The sequence below is a fragment of the Cibotium barometz genome, chromosome 15 (assembly GCF_041138505.1).
Source record: "Cibotium barometz isolate CiBa-2024 chromosome 15, ASM4113850v1, whole genome shotgun sequence".
NCBI lineage: Eukaryota > Viridiplantae > Streptophyta > Polypodiopsida > Cyatheales > Cibotiaceae > Cibotium > Cibotium barometz.
In genome coordinates this window covers 46,579,070-46,594,356 of record NC_141060.1, presented here as the reverse complement: position 1 = coordinate 46,594,356, position 15,287 = coordinate 46,579,070, and the positions used below count along the sequence as shown (strand labels likewise).

The 15,287-nt window shown below is 42.5% G+C and overlaps 1 protein-coding gene across 2 annotated transcripts; it reads right to left on the bottom strand.

The window, feature by feature from the left end:
* Positions 1–7,071: 7,071 nt before the first annotated feature.
* On the bottom strand, positions 7,072–14,790 carry LOC147631373 (protein argonaute PNH1-like). 2 transcript variants are annotated; one of them, XM_086809769.1, is made up of 21 exons: positions 14,511–14,790; positions 12,830–14,041; positions 12,480–12,688; positions 12,077–12,360; positions 11,885–11,991; positions 11,600–11,706; positions 11,026–11,164; positions 10,815–10,931; positions 10,433–10,540; positions 10,254–10,325; positions 10,022–10,144; positions 9,752–9,911; positions 9,193–9,452; positions 8,898–9,044; positions 8,695–8,753; positions 8,528–8,591; positions 8,240–8,375; positions 8,066–8,139; positions 7,660–7,754; positions 7,543–7,574; positions 7,072–7,453 (listed from the first exon to the last, which is right to left on the bottom strand). In XM_086809769.1, exons 2-21 carry the CDS (start codon positions 13,994–13,996, stop codon positions 7,236–7,238), a joined length of 3,678 nt encoding a protein of 1,225 aa, XP_086665895.1. In that variant the 5' UTR covers positions 13,997–14,041; positions 14,511–14,790; the 3' UTR covers positions 7,072–7,235. The 2 variants fall into 2 exon arrangements, with proteins under 2 accessions (XP_086665895.1, XP_086665896.1); XM_086809770.1 differs by having other exon boundaries at positions 12,830–14,025.
* Positions 14,791–15,287: the final 497 nt, after the last annotated feature.

The following is a 15,287-nucleotide window of genomic DNA, read 5'->3' as shown; positions in this document are numbered from 1 at the left end:
AGCATTTGTGTAGAGGCTTCTACTTTATTCATTGGATCATGTCAATTTAATGATGTTATACAATCTTGACCATATAAAGCCTTGAAAGGGGACATACCTAAACTCCTATATGAAAGGCTGAGTTACATGCAAATTCTACCAATGGTAGGTAATCAAACTATAGCTTTGGCTCGTGATAGCAATAAGCCCTGAGTATGTCTTCAATGACTTGATTAACCCTTTTAGTCTGACCATCTATTTATGGATGATAAGTTGTGCTGAAGTTTAATTGAGTTCCAATCCGTCAAAAAGAGCAGTCCAAAACTGAGAAGTAAAATTAATCAATTTTGTCTGCAAATAAGGTACACTTACTCTTTTTAGCAGAGTTGATGCTCCCTTAGGATTTCTATAACTTTTCTAACTTGGGATTCGTACTCTTTCTCATCCTTAGAATAGATCAGAATATCATCAAAGAAGACCAAGACATGATCAGAATATCATCAAAGAAGTCCAAGACATCTCTAACTTGGGATTCGTGCTCTTTCTCATCCTTAGAATAGATCAGAATATCATCAAAGAAGACCAAGACATGATTGTCTAGCTGCTTCCTCTGGAATCGACATTTTATTTGCCCTTTTTGCCATAGGTTGTGCTCCATGAATAAGCTGAATCTCATGGGTCAATTTTCCTTTGCAAAGGCATATAGGTAAGTTCCTCTAAAAACAGATATTTGTAGTCCTGCAGCCTATCAGGTTCACTCTATACAGTATTTTTCTCTAACTTGTTGAGTTTTACTACAAACACCCTTTAATTCTCCTGAGGCTCTTTAGTAACTTACTACCCTTTACTACGTGTAAGTTGAGTCTACCAATCCTCTCTAATACTTGTTCGTTTTGGCATCCTTTAATGAGATTTGACCACTCTTGGTAGCTTTTTTTGTTTTTAGCCAATCAATTCCAAGAATACCATCATAAATACCTAGGGATATCATGTGGAAGTAGCAATTGGTTGGTTTGCCATCATCAAGATCAAACTTTATATCCCCTATGGTATGTTGAAAAATTACTTCCTTGCCACTAGCAAGCTCGATGACCATTTTCTTGGATGGTTTTTTATTAAGACCTAATTGGCTAACGCACCTTGGTGAAAGAAATGGATAAGTAGTTCCAGAATCAATCAGCAATTTAAAATGTTTACCATGATGAGATGCTAGTGTTTGGATCACTAAAAAATTATCGATTTTCACCTTGGTGCGCTATCGTCGTAGAATGAACTCGAGCGCTATCCTCCTCTTCATTCTCAAGGGTTACTTCTTCAGCTTGGATCATAGCAACTCTTCCTCTTCCATGATATTCACCTCTAGGGCGTTGAACTCTGTTTCTTACTTGACTAGGTTGTTGAATGGAAGCAGCTCTTTGACTCGGATTAGTTTGTGGGTTTCTAGGAATATTTGGACAAGGTTGTTTTGAAAGGTTAAGAGCCTTGGGTTGATGAGGGCATTCGGCATGTTGGTGACCTGGTTGGTGTGGTACTTGTAGCACACTACTCCACTTCGCCATGCTAGGTCATTCTATAGGGTTTCGGACGAGGCAAGAGTGGTCGTGAATTTTGACCACTAATTGGTGGTCAATTGAAGGGTGATCCAGAGGGTCGTCGTGCATTGAACGATTTAGGATAAGGTCTCTTCCTGAAGTTATTGCTATTTTTATCCTTCAATTCCTCTTCTAAAGGTTTAGCTCGAAAAATTACATCTTGAAGGCTAGTCAGCCGCCGTGCATGGATTCTAGCCGATGGTTGAGGGGAGGATTTAAACATTGCACAAATCGACTAATGGATTGAGCCAAGGTCATAGTTGAAGCATACTTCTTAAGCTTAACAAACTAGGAGTACTGATGAGTTCTTTTAGGTCAAGCTATAGAACTCATTCATCTTTAGGGTTTTAAAGTCTAAAGGCAAGTATCTTTCCTTGACAACTCCCTTGATTTGTTCCTAGGTAACAATGCTTTCTTGGACATGCTTTTCCCTACACCACTCCTACCATAGCTTAGTATCACCAGTTATTCTAAAACAAGCCAACATAGGTTGTTGGCTTTATTAGTACCAACAACAGAGAAATAGTTGGTCATGGACTCTATTCATGCCTCCGCGTCTTTGGCAACATTTTTTCCTTCTCCTGACAAGGGAGAGAGTTGCATCTACTTGAGCGAGAATTTCCTTTCAACTTTGTTATCCTATTGAAAAAGAGAGAGAATGCGCTTTAACACCAAATTTGAGGAAAACTAAGAGGTGCAAGAGATAATACCACTTTTTATTACATTTTGTGAACAAGGTTGCATGCTGATGTACAACACCTTCTCGGAGATTATTTATTCCTTAGGAAAAACTTGGGAGATTCTTTGATAAGATCCAAGACATAGATTTTTGTGAAATCAATGATCCCACAAAATCCTGGGTGAAACCTACCACAACAATGAATCCTATACTTAGGGATAAATTGAGTGATCTGATCGTAGATGTGTTGGGATGCGTAATGAGTGTTCCCATTCACAATGACAGTTTGATCTAGGAAAAGAGCCATATAATAGAAGTATTTAAATACCCTACGCTTCTCTAAAATCTGAAGGATACATAGCTCCGTATCTATAAGTTTTCGAATCTACTAGAGAAAATATATTCACGCGACGAGTAGAGGAAAATTGTAGAAACTTCATCTTCGATGTTGGCGACGATCGATAGAAGTCTAAAAAGTAACTTACCCAAGCTCTCCATTCGTCAATTAGTTTGACTGCTAAGTGGTCAAAGATTAATTTGAGTATTTCTACTATTCGATCAATAATCATATGGGATCGCACCTGTAATTCAATTGTTAAAATTAAACTCTCTATACTCTCAACCTCACTCTGATACCACCTACAAGATACCTTCCATACCATTCCTACTTTCGAGGTAGGAAGGGATCTCACTGGTAAGTAACACCCCAAGCTTTCTATGAAGATCGCCAGAAAACTTCATCTTCGATGTTGGCGACGATCGATAGAAGTCTAAAAAGTAACTTACCCAAGCTCTCCATTCGTCAATTAGTTTGACTGCTAAGTGGTCAAAGATTAATTTGAGTATTTCTACTATTCGATCAATAATCATATGGGATCGCACCTGTAATTCAATTGTTAAAATTAAACTCTCTATACTCTCAACCTCACTCTGATACCACCTACAAGATACCTTCCATACCATTCCTACTTTCGAGGTAGGAAGGGATCTCACTGGTAAGTAACACCCCAAGCTTTCTATGAAGATCGCCTAATCGGGAGCCAATCCTTGACTATCCGATATACCAATACATTCATGGTCTTGAAGGTCCTACCTAATATTTACCTATATTTTTTATTTGAAAAGTACCCAACGAATCGGGTCCACCCTACTGCCCACTTTTCAAATTCGAGATATAGTCATCTATGATGTTTTTAATTACTAAGCACATTGTTGGTACAAATACATCACATAAAGTTCATTAATTTAATTTCCTTCACTGGTTCTTTTATCCCTTAATGCCTATAAATAATTTTTAAAAAAAATAATACATTTATAATCATAAACTTGAATTACAATGCAATCTGGAAAAAAACATCCCTAGGTACACTGAGTTACATACAATCTAAGCATTGCAACTGTCGTGGTGATAAATTATCACATATTAGTAAGGTGAAATGTCCCCTCACGCACCTGCACTAACATGAAACCTATCAAGGTTGGGTTTGTAATCCCAAAAGGAACCCTCACCCTCCTTTGTGGTGGATTAACCATCATAAACAATTACCCCAACTCTGTAAATACTCAAGAGCTAGTTGCCCTATGTAGGGGAATACACAGTTGCCCAAGACCAATCACTTCGAAATGGTTATCTCCAAGAGAACACGTCTCTTGGTTCATTTTACAACAATTTTAGAATATATTACTGGTTTTATCGTAATCTTGCATCCACAATTCACATAGCAATCCATGCAACAAACATTCTCACATAAGAGAAACGCCCTTTTTTATGTCTACTTTATTTAATCAAAAAAAATCCCTAGCTAAATGCATCAAACAATCCCTTTTCTTAACCAAAAACTTATAGGGTTTAGTCCCACTTACACGACAAGGTGGAGGCCCAATAATCGCAATTACGAGAAGGTGAGCCGAACTTCACTTCCTTGTGAGACATTTGCAACTACCATTATTTGAAGTTCCATTGTATCCCCATCATGGTCAACTACCCTTGGATGCCTACGTCCGCCACGTTCCGCACGTCCTTCACAAGCCATTATGCATGTCTCACGGTTGAGCCTTCGCTTGCCAAGAAGTAACTCACAAGGGTTGGGAGTCGAGTGGAAATCCTCTTAGGCACAAATAGTGTGAAGAAAAAATTAGTTAATTAAGAGAACATAGAGAGAGCCACTTGGGGATTGAACCCACAACCTCCAGTCTCTCAAATTATTCCTCAGTCACTAGGCTTTATGCATATTATATATTTAATAATCAAGTTAAAGTTATTTACTTTAACCTAAGGGTGAAAAATAAAAGAAATGGAAAAAAAACATTGAAAGACTGAGAGAGGGAGAGAGAAAGAGAGAGAGATATGGGAGAACAAGAGGTAGTTGGAGAAGAGATTAGGAGAATGGAAGCCCCCTATATTTGCAAAGGTCCAAAAACCTCTAACTTGATGTTCACCTCGAGTAGACAGACCAGACTCGGATGGCTTGGGGACACCTCAACAGCTCAATAAACTTTTTTCCTACCCAGTGAGAAAAAGGTACTGGGTTTTCCTTAACCCCAACATCCTATGACTAGCCAGTTTCACATTTAGAAAAAGGTTAAATCTTGATCAGTTGTTCTTCAAGACAAGGTCAAAGCTTATCCAGTCAGAATGGCATGGCTTAAACAGCCAAGGGCATGGTCACACAGGCCGGTTGTGAGCCAAACGCAAAGCTCACCATGGACTTTGATGATCATAACCACTATTTTGCGTTCACGCACCATGGACTCCATGGACTTCGATGATCATAACCACTATTGGGGATCACGTACCATGGACTACCAGCCCCAAATGAACCCTCATTCAAACATGCATCCTCTTACACACCCCTGCTGCCTCGCATGAACAGGCCGTGACAAAGCCCAACCTAATCTAACCCAATCAGAAACGACGGGCTAGAAATATTAGGCATAGAATGGTACACGGCGCAACCCAACCACGCCATTGGAATCCCCTACCTTCAAGCTGCCTGGTGTCCCCTTCGTAATCGAATCTTGAACGATTACAGTGCGCTAGCCAGATCAATAACAAGTACATGCACACAGAAAAGGTAGAGCTAGGAGAACACAGACAGTACATACGCACCTATAGGTCAATCGAGCACGCTAAGAAATACACAAACAAAACCAGTAGCACTAATGCACCATATCGAGTACTGGTTTTCATGCACTTTTCTTCCACTGTGAGCTCTGTTCAATTGTAATTTGAGCTATATTGAGTACGAGGGTTCCTAGTAAAAAGGTTCTTCTCTTCATGCTTAGAGAGTGGTATGCCATACATGGATTGCAATTGTTAAGCCACTGGAGTGGTATAGATGATTAATAAAGTAGTGTGTCCTTCTGAGAATGCATGGGCTTGACTATTTAGATGGAGTTGTCAATGTTAATCCTGTATCCATGGCAAAGGGCACACCTTTGGGAGTCGCCTCACCCTTTCCATCTCCCCTCCATGCTACTCTCACAACACACTATACAGGAGAATCTACATGCTCAGCAAGCAGTCATAGAGTAAAGATGGAGAGACATGATGCTCCTGCATCTGAGCATGGGGGAATCCAGTGTGAAAGATGTGCATGCATGCTCATAGAATTAACGACAGTATGGGAGAAACCTCGAAGGTTAGAAGTAAGCAGATCAGAAAGTACAAAGCATAAAAAATGGAAGAGAAAGGGACTTCAAAACTAAATCATCCTGCTACACACAACAAGTGTTTCACAAGCAAATCACATCCACCACAATTATTTCCAACACACCACTCACGAAACACATAACATCATCACCGGCACTTCAAAAAAGCTCACATGATACAGACGGCAAATGTATTTGTAATCAACAATACCCAATCCATATGATCAAAACTGCAATAAATACAAAATTGCTCCAAACCAAACTTTACACGCAAGGTAGCCTGCCATCTTGTGAATTAATCATAATCATCTCTCAAGTGTGGTTCATGCAGTATATACACCTAGATGAATCTAGGAACATGCCCAAAATCACCTTTTAGGAACATGCATGTTATTTACTCATGGTAGTCAACCCACAAGACTATATAACTATCAACTCCATTATGCATAGTATGGACTAGATACTACGACATCCCCACTAGCGTCATCAGTGCCCAATAGTGGGTTTAGAACTCTGTATCAAGATATGCTCTCACACACGCACTCCATTATGCATAGTATGGACTAGATACTACGACATCCCCACTAACGTCATCAGTGCCCAATAGTGGGTTTAGAACTCTGTATCAAGATATGCTCTCATAGATGAGAGGTGTAGCCAATCACCCCGAAACTTGTTGCCAATGTGCAGCAAGACCATCTCGGCTAGGCCATCCCTCGGCAGAGTGGAACGTACACTCAGTCGTAAAGCAAGATATGCTCTCATACACGCACTCCATACACACACACACACACACATAAGAGCATGTATTCACACAAAGGCCTTCGTACTGTGTTTATGTCAAACCTCCGGAGATGCAGGGCAGACTCAGCCATAATGAAGCCTAGCACTAAGGGAAATAGCAAATAGAAAGAAATAGTACAACAAATAAGTAGTTGATAGGGCAAATGCACCGCTAAAGATAGAAAGAATTAGCACAATATCAACTCAGACGAAAACTTCATAATGTGACATCTGCATGTCCGCTAATACGGCTGAATTATATGCCTAGATGAATCTAGGAACATGCCCAAAAGCACCTTTTTGTAACGAGCATGTTATATACTCGTGGTAGTCAACAAAACATAAATAAAACAAAACATATACTCATATGGTTCATGCAATATATACTATGATAGAACAAAACATAAATAAAAGCCAAAATTAAGGATACCATTACATGTAGATTGAGGTCTCTCTTCCTGATATTTATATGGTTTCAACCAAACAGGATTGATAACAAGGAAAACAATATAGATGTATACAAAATTTGATTCATTATGACTTCACCAACATCAGCAATAGAACATTACACGTTTCACATTCTCTTTCACTGCAGGTAGTGGACGGACAGATGCTCCTGCGGCACGAGTGCTTCGGGACCCAGAGCTACCAGTAGGCATGCTTCTCCCAGCAGGACCAATGCCACTTGTCTGAGAACCACTATCGGACTCTGGTTCCATGTAAAAACGAGCCCGGAACGCAGCAAGGTGTGCATAGTATGCGGGAGGGACTGCACCACAACAAAGAAACCTACTCAATCAGAAAGCCAACCCAAAGAAAGTGATCACATATTGCTCATCTCTAAACAAGGCCCCTCACCAATTGAGACGGAGCGAGTGCAGCGAGCATACCTACAAAAGAAGTTCCCTCAAGTCAACACAAAGATACAAAACATTAAATCCCAGCAGCACCCTATCATCTAATAGAAGCCCTTACGTGTAGCAAAGATTGTTTGTAAGCAGCTGTAGGCCATCTGCCGTGAAATTGTTCTCATCCCACAACACATGATAATGAGCAGGCCGGCTTGTTCCCTGCAAATTCATAGCCACCAGCAATACCAGTCAACACAAATCACCAGAGTTGTAAGCATCCACATGCGAGCATATTAACAGGTGCAAATTCACATGCATGCATGTTAGCATACACTGAGGTAGTTAGAAGCTTAGTCACGAATGCTGTTTATGGTAGTTAGGAATTTAGACATTAGATGGTTGGGGTTGGGGCATTCTCACCCATGCACGACCAGCAGGTGAGATTGAAAAAGTGGAAGGGGGGTAACAAAGCCCTTTATACAGAACCTAGTTACAACTTAATAGGCCAAACTCAGAGAGTAGACGCATGCCTGTATTCCAGCATGGCTGCAAAGGTAGAAATCAAACTCTGTGGGATGGCATATCCTTGAGTCAACGACTGTGCCTGCTCCAGAGATGGTACATCTTTACTAAGCAGATCTGTGTAAAATCTGTTTACTACCATCACAAAGGGTAACAAGACCATCTCTAGCAAATTAAAATACCTGGAAGAATATTTCCACTATTATCTGTGCTTCGTTTATCATTGTGGTTGTTGGCAAACAAACGAGTATGGTGGCGCTTCTGAACAACAACAAAGGTGACAGGAGGCTGATAATTTGGTTCCAGTGATGCACAAGCCTGCAAGAATTGACAGTTTAGCCTGTGCAGTAAAGTAAACTCATGGACACCCAAGACCATCCATAAATACATCTGCAGGGATCATGCATGCAGACCCCACAAGCCTCCTGCCTGGCACTTGAAGAGTTGAACTGCAGTCTTCAAGGACATACCTTGCGTATGGCCTCCAGCTCATGCAGTAATACTTGATAGAATTGCCCTTCACTGACACCATCCCTGCAAACAAAATGTAGTCAGATTGCATTCTTCCAAGGGAACGGCCTCAAAGAACCTTAAGAACGTGAAGCTAAATCCTGCATGCATATCCTTCAATAATCACCTGTAGAAGATGATGCGCAGAGGCTTTTGACCTGTTGCTCGTCGGAAAGATATCAGGAGCTCCCTGATGCACAAATGTCCAACATACTCTTAGTAGCCACACTGATGATCTTCAAGAGATCTTAAAACGCACTTCCACCCCCCCTCCCCACCACCCTTCCTTCCAAAAAACACATCAATGGACATCACAATGGTGGGAAACACTTGCTTTATCATTCCACCCGTCTGAGGACCTCGAACAGGGTCAACCCAGCTCTTGAACAAGTCTTGTATCAGCTCTTGACGATGCTCTTGGGCACACACCAAACCTGCATATTTTGTTACTTCTGGCCAATCTTGTGATGCCACCACCTTGCAAACAGACCAGGGTAATCTCACATAAGTAAATTTAGGCACATGGTGGTTCCCAAAAAGGACGAAATGCAATCATTTCACATCAATTTCTGCAACCATGGAAGATTGGTCCTTCAGGCTGATAAATCACCTACATAAAACTCACCGCAGCAATGGAAGGACTGGAGTCTTCACCGGGATGTGGATGTGTCACGTCAGCTCCAAAAATTATGGTTGGAATGTCACTCACAAGAGGGATACGGCGAGACAACGCATCAACCAGTACAGTATTTCTTCCCCCAACCTTGACATTGATCTTTAGAGCTACATTTGCCAGGTACTGTTTGCTCATCTTGTACACGTGCTTCGTTAAACAGCACTGAGAGACCAGACCCAAATCTGTCTCACATATCCGCTTAAGATCTCCTGCAAGCACAAGAATACCATTAAGCACAACCAAATTCGACGGATAAAGGACATAATTCAAGATAATGCCAAGAGCTCTGAAATACTTGCCAAAATACTTAGAGCCTTTACAGAAATACACGCCCACCAAAAGGCTGTAAGAAACCTGAAGATGGGCGGGGCACTCAGGGGCTTGGATGGGCAATGTCGCCCACCCATCGGAAGTTCCGGCTCAAATCCATCATGTCTGTAAAGGCCCTTACTTTGACCCCTACTCATGTCAGGCATGATCTAAATCACATGCCACTTGTGCCACTCACCATACAGAGTACCATTGTTATCAGGTAGGATAACTATAAGCAGTTCGAGGTCACGCCCCTTGACATTCTGCTGAAAATCCTTGAACACCATCTTCAAGGCTCGTTCGACATGATCAGGCCGGGCATAGTGAATGGGTATTGCTGGTTCTTGTTTGAATGACTGGATCATCATGACAGAAGAGCATGAGTCATGGGGGCTAACATTATTGAACCACTAAACCAAGTCTGTTACCATGCATCTTACACTACATCAAAACCACACAAAAGTACCATGCCGGAAACTTGGCACATGAGTGCCAGCTCTTGACAGAACCTCCCAGCAGCGCTCTCTTGAACCCCTCGAGAGAAATTGATGCAAGCCCAATGATTCACCACTCCTCCATTCACCATTTTCTAAGCAAACCAGCCCAAAATATACACTCAGCCTTAGCTATCAGAGTCCAATCATTGGTTGACATAGTGAACCGAGTAAATTTTCCAGGTACCATTGCACCGTGCGCACCTTATCTCTCATATTCCATTGACCAATTTCTGGCTGGCAAACCTTCAGTTTCCCTGTGTCATGGTACTTTAGCTGCATAAATACACAGTACCAAAAATTATCGCATGTCAAGGAGTTGGTCAGATGAGGCATTCATTCTACATGACTCGTAGGCTTGACAGGGCATAGCAAGATAATACCTGAGGAGCAGGTAGTATTCGAGCTTCGACAGCGGCCAGCTTGTCACTAATTCTGATCCCAAATTCTCTCGCGTAAGGATCATCGGCATATGAGTTCTGACGAACAGTCTGCCATTTCAAAGATGGCATCACCACACCAAGCATTGACTCACATCATAGACCAGACATTCTTAAAATGCACATAGAGAAAAGTAAAAACAACCAGGCAAGTTGTTTAGAAAACAAGGCAGGACCAGAGGAGGAACAAGACAGGCAAGAGCGGCAGAGGCACCAGCACGTACTCCACATGCTTCCTTGGATGTCTCAAGGCACTCTTGCAAGACATAAACAAACAATACACTACACCATGAATGAGATAGAAGTTCAGCGTGCAAGACAAAACCTCCATAATATCTCTCTCTCTCTCAATAGGCCGCTGGCATGTGACTTTCAGTAATGCTGTGATCTGCTTCTCATTTAGCCGCTTTGAATACCTCTGTCCTTCCACAATCTTGCAAACCTGCCCCAAAATAGGTGAGACATCCACATGTCAATCCTAAATCTTTTTTAAAAAGCAAATTAATTGTTGAAACAGGAGCCCATATACTGCTAACCTCCATTGGCAGATAATTAGGTCTTTGCTGATTCCCAACTTGAAGGCAGGGGAGAATAGTATTACGAATGGTGTAGCCATAAGTCTCTTGGAAGTACTCAACCACAGACTTCATCGTTCCCTTCTCATCCACAGGAAATCTTCCAAACAAAATGCACAAGACGCTCTTAACATCAAACCTCATGAGAGCTCAGAGAGGACATGATGACTCAATTGAACATAGAGGTCTGAGAAAAGCTAAGCATCTTAATTCTCTACAATAACTGTTCGAGCACAACTTCCATCATTGTAAAGGCATGACACTGCACATCATCTCAGTGCTGCCAGGAGTTTCCCGGTACAAAACAGGTTCTAGAAACGTTTCTAAAACTTTTCATTCTATGAAGGGGTCAAAAAAACTTGTTTTAGCCTTGCTAATGCAATTTTTGTGCCTTCCCTACATGTAAATGGGTTCAGAAGTGCTACAAAAACAGTAAAACACCATACGAGTGCATGAAACATGAAATATGGTCCATCATCCAAGATCCATGGTAAATGTCAAGGCATGTTGCATGCTGCTTTAAATATATACATACGTTAGTTCTTGTGTGGGCTGTGATGTCAATCCAGAGATGCGATACTTTCTGCGCATGTTCCCCCGATGAGTAACCTCAATTTTAACCCCCCGCAAAGCCTTCTTGATCTGCTTGGCAAAAACATGGTAAATTAGCAGACAGAAGAGTTTAGAGGGTAGTAATTGGAGACTTCTAGACTTCACTAATCAAATTGGCTCACCCTAAGCAATGCTTAAGGTACTCTAGACCCTCCTAAGCAGTACTTAATTTAATCTTGACCATTTATACCTCCAATGCAGACCCTACCTTTATTCTGTCTGCATCTGAAAGATGCCTAGAAACATCCTTGCTCAATAATTGAGAGACAAATTCAGGAACTGGCAGAGGCTCTATAAATGCCGTTGAAGACATGTCTGCAGACACAGACAGAACAGCTCTGATATCATTCAAGCTCACTATGGCACCCATGGAGAATCAACAAAGACGGAAAAGACATACCAATATTTAAAGAGAGACCCATTTGAGTTGGCCTGATACTTTGATAGAAACCTCGCCAGCTCTCTAAGCCCTCTCCAAGCTGTTGACGTTTACCCAAATTGGGAGAGTAGAACGACCTACCCACCGGACAAAACCTGTGGGTTGGAAGCTCCCTCAAGACAATATCAAGAACCTGTAATGCCTCTTGAGGTGCATCAGCTTGTCTGCCATGCAAAAACTCTCCGAGATGATGCAAATCAGCTCGAGCTGCAAATTTTATGACCACCTTGAACTGTCTTTCTCGTCTGGAAATAGAGGATAGCAGCTTCAGTCCTCACTAAACAAAACCACACAGAACCTACTTGATGTTGCAACCTACCAGGCCTTCCTACATGCAAAGCAGAACAAAAATGCTTTCCAATACCTTGGAGTGCCACTCCCATCATCTTCATCTTGAAGATTGATGGAGAATTCCTTGCTCTGGAAAGGTAGGGGACCTGCAGTATATAGGCTCTTCCGACCATCATAGGCAGGCAGCCTGCGACCTAAGGAGCTTTCCCTGTGCAGTTTCACGAGTTGCTCCATAACAGCCCTATTAACACCCCGTGACGTAACTTCTGGCAAAATCGTAACCTGCATACAAATGCCACAACCTCTTCATTAGAACATGGCTTTAACCTAATATCGTGTAAAAGCCCAATTGAAGTCTACAAGCCAACATCATCGAAGTGATCTTACTGCAGCAATGTTTGTAAAAAGGAGAGAAACACATACATCATACTGATGAAGATCCTTGTCAGGCAACTCTGCAAAGAAATGGTTAGCCTTCACAATGCATCTGATCCCTGTTTGACCCTTTCCAGGACGAGGAGGGAAGCGCATGTTTTTGCTTGAAACAGGAGGGGCTTTATGTTCAATTGTCAGAGATGCTGATGGCCCTGGATCTTGTTGGTCACCGTGAGAACCGGAGGCTTGGATATTTACCTGACGCTGAAATTCCTGAGATAATCCCATTCCAGTACTGGGTGCTGGAGGGCCTTGCTGCACAAGCTGTCCAACCATGTAAGTGGACGGAAGAGCAGCAGCCAGCTGCCCATAAGGCTGGGCACCCATGTAAATGGAAGCAGGACTGCCAGACTGAACCCTTTGCTGCTGGGAACCTGGGTGTTGTGGCTGAACTGGCATGAAGAAAGAGGGGCCCTGCAAGGGAGCCAGTCCTCCATATCCGGGAGGCACATACTGAACAGCCTGCACCCCACCAGGTAAGTTGTATGGTGGAACGAAGGATTGAGTTGCAGCAGCTTGGGGCAGATCGGGAACCAGCATGGGACCAGCTGGAATGTGAGGTTGATGTCCAGCAGCCATGCCCTCAAGTGTGTGAGGGGGTGGCATAGGACCTCGACCTCTCCCTCGACCTTGTGCACCTCTTCCACCCCCTCCCCTTCCTCCTCTGGCATCTCCACCTCGTCCCCCTTCTCTTACGTCTTCGCCTCTTCCCCTTTCACTTCCATCTCCACCTGACCCACCACCAGCTCCACCTTGACCACCACCTCTTCCTGCCCCTCTACCAGCTCCACCTTGACCACCACCACCTCTTCCTTCCCTCACCTGTGGAACACCTGCTGCTGTGGGTAGGCCTGGAGGTGGAATGGGCTGCCCTTGCTGTACCGGTTGGCCTTGGCCCATAGGAGGCTGTGCTGCTCGTTGTCCACCAGAAGGGTCTTGCTGACCTGGAGTTGAAATGGGCCGCCCTTGCTGTACCTGTTTTGCTCTGCTCATAGGAGGATGTGCTGCTCGTTGCCCCCCGCCACTGCGGGAGTCTTGCTGGCTGCCACTACCTTCACCCTGCTCGATCACAGGACCTGGAGGGGTTTCAGCGGGAGGTTCAGGACCACGTGAGCTTTCCTCTCCATCCTTAAAGTTCTTGCGTCTCCGAGGCATCACGAACCAATAGTGCGGCCAAAGAGATTCTGCACAAACAGACGACTGAGCAAAACAATCAAGAGCGTTAAGAAAGATAGGGACCAATGCGCATGCAATCCAATGGCTAGCTGTATCACAGAGAAAGAAAACATCGCCTGGCAACAGAAAAACAGACAAATCAAAAGCAGCCAATTTTTTCGGCTTTTCTTGCAGTTTCAGAGGAAGAAGAGCACACATAGCAACCCACGATTGCCTATCAAAGAGAGCATCCCAAACAGCATAACTGACATCCAAGCGCTGTGCAAAATGCAGCAAGGCAATTCCTGCAAACTCGAGAACAATCTTCATAGTGAAGCTACCACACCCGTTATAGGCGTACAGAACGCCATTTCACTCCTAAAATGGAGGATATCAGATAGAGAGGTAAATGAGACCATGCTCGGAATCGATGGAAAATCACAGAAAACGTGACAGAATAAGACAGGATGAAGCAACAGAGGTCGCCTTATTTCGGCAATGATGGAAAATCTACCTGCTCAGAGCGAGCTCCTGGGTTGCTCACTCGTTGACATTCCTTGAATCCATCGAAATGCTTCAACAACAGCTCGCCGCGCTAGAGGGCGATGGCGAGCTGAATGATCCCACAGACAGATCAGAAACCCTCCCACTTGCACAAACAGGACGACCTGAAATCCTTATCCTAGCCTGCGCAGAGAGAGCAGCAACCCTAAAAGCTGAACAAAGCTCTCGCGCAGGGAAGAGAATCGCAGGAGGCGTTAAGATAAAGGAGGAAGGAGGACGATACAAGAAGAAAACAAATCTAGATGCTAAAGCGATTAAAATAGACATTTTAAAATATTAGCCAATAAAAAATATTTAAATAATTAGAGACCACAAACGAGACTAATGTCAATTTCTAAACTAATTATATTTATTATTGGGATCCGTGCAACCAAATGCACCGCCAGATTTAGCGGTCTTGCCAACCTACTCCCAGCCTGTGCTCGATAAAAACATTTTTTCAACCAATCGAAATAAGGACAACTCTTTATATTACATCCAGGTTTAATAATTAAAATATATAACAAATGAATCTTTAAAATCAGGGTAATGGCGTTTTTATAATTCAAGTCCGGTTTTATAACTAAAATATTCAATAAATAAATATTTAAAATCAAGGCAATAAAAAATCTTAGATAGTTTTTTATAATTTTAGCTGAAATATATAATAAATAAATCCTTATAATCAAGGCAATGAAAATTCTAGGGCGTTTTTTTAAAGCTCTAGCCGGTAAAAATTCACGTTTTT

What these genes read in the sequence shown, in the direction of transcription:
- LOC147631373 (XM_086809769.1), bottom strand. Translation starts at nt 13,996, where the DNA reads ATGCCTCGGAGACGCAAGAACTTTAAGGATGGAGAGGAAAGCTCACGT. An exon ending in GAGAGAGAGATATTATGGAG is followed by an intron (nt 10,541 to 10,814) that starts GTTTTGTCTTGC and finishes TTGAAATGGCAG; the next exon opens with ACTGTTCGTCAGAACTCATA. An exon ending in GCAGCCATGCTGGAATACAG is followed by an intron (nt 7,755 to 8,065) that starts GCATGCGTCTAC and finishes ATGAATTTGCAG; the next exon opens with GGAACAAGCCGGCCTGCTCA.